General features: G+C 54.5%; 1 protein-coding gene across 2 annotated transcripts in view; it reads right to left on the reverse strand.

Moving 5' to 3' along the window:
- The window catches only part of ETNPPL (ethanolamine-phosphate phospho-lyase), a 17,681-nt gene extending 17,424 nt beyond the window's left edge, over window positions 1–257 (reverse strand). For both annotated transcript variants that reach the window (XM_004686469.2, XM_012727698.1), the window contains exon 1: window positions 126–257. In XM_004686469.2, the coding sequence (XP_004686526.1) occupies window positions 126–181 (56 nt within the window). In that variant the 5' untranslated portion in view covers window positions 182–257. The remainder of the gene's footprint in view (window positions 1–125) is intronic.
- Window positions 258–1,486: the final 1,229 nt, after the last annotated feature.

Below are 1,486 nucleotides of genomic sequence, written 5' to 3' on the forward strand. Positions count from 1 at the left end.
AGCGCCGGCCCGGGCGCATCCTCCGCGCGCCGCGCGCCGACGGCCCCGCTCCGCGCCTGCTTCAGCTTCGTCGCCGGTGTGGTTCTCTGCCCGCTCCGCGCCTCAGCCCAGACCTGCAGCCTTACCCGATGTGCTTCTTCCTCAGCGCCAGGGTCTCCTGCTTGCTGTACAGCTCGCACATGGTGGACGCGCAGCCCGGCGCCCCAGCGCGCGGTCCTCTCGGGTACGTGCGCCCTCGCGGGAGATCGCGGACCTCGCTGGGCCCCCGGGGCGGCGGAGGTCGCTGGTGGCAGCTGGCTGGGGGCATCGCCCTTTTAAGGCTTGCCCTGCCTTTGCCTTTGGCCAAGCCCCACCTCCGCTCCCCTCCTCCGCCGGCGCCTGCTGGGCAAGTCACCGACTCGCCACCCGTTCGCCACCCTTCCCGCCCGCGGGCGCCCTGGTTCCCGGCTCCCCGCGGGTGTGCCTACTGCCCCTCCCCATCCCCTTGTTTCTGACTTGTCCCTTTCCCCCCGGACTTTGCCTTTCTTTCTCCTCTGCCGGAGAATTCCCTCTCGGTTCCTTTCTTGTTCCTTTCAAGCGCGCTCCGTTTTCTTGGAAACTTCCAGATAGGCTTTTAGGGAAGGGGCGCAACGCTACAGTTGTCTCTATTCCCACGACCTACCCAAACAGAAGCAACAAGCTACGTGCCCTGAGGATGAGTAACAGGGACGCAGCTGGAATTTTGTTGGGAGCCATAAAGTACACGGTGCCCTAAATACCTGTTTTAACCATAAATGCACTGCGCGTTTCTCTAGGATCCTACCGACGACGGCAGGACATATTCACGTGACTTATCTGATTCAGTCCTCCAACAGCCCTTAGAATGCGCCTGAATTTCCCCACTACCGTGGCAAAAGGGAGGACGCAGTTATCTGCATGCATTTAAAGTTTATTCCTAGTTTTCTTGACTTCTACCGTGTTCTTTGCACAATTGAAGTGATGGACTGGGGAAGCCCTAATTAGCTATAACGTGAAATCATATTATTTTAAGGAGAGACTGTGTGGTTTCCCTTGCCTGTAGATAAGATGCGGGAGGCACAGGAAAGGTAAGGTGTTTTTCAAGGGCGTTTTTCTGTGAGCCATAGAGCTAGATTAGGTCGTTGCTATTTTGTGTATGTGTTTTGCTAGGCAGCTGAGAAAGTCTAGGTTTACCTGTAACAATGTACTTGATAAATGCTTGCGATGACCTTTTCTCTGGAATAAAGCTGTCATGAATTTGTATGAACACACAACAGGAGTAGTAGGATTGCTTACCTAAGACAGGGTTGAGAAATAGAGCCTTCTGAGTGGCGAGTTAAGAATTGCAGGTGTCATAACTGAAGGACTGAAGTCACTTAAGAAACCTGCAAGAAATCCCAGTCTCATCATCTTGGTCTAATCCATACTGAAGGAAGCCACCAAATGTAAATCTGTTCAAGCCCCCTAGACCTGTTAGAGTCACAGGTGG

The sequence above is a fragment of the Condylura cristata genome, unplaced genomic scaffold (genome assembly GCF_000260355.1).
Source record: "Condylura cristata isolate star-nosed mole 26May11 unplaced genomic scaffold, ConCri1.0 scaffold00021, whole genome shotgun sequence".
Lineage (NCBI taxonomy): Eukaryota > Metazoa > Chordata > Mammalia > Eulipotyphla > Talpidae > Condylura > Condylura cristata.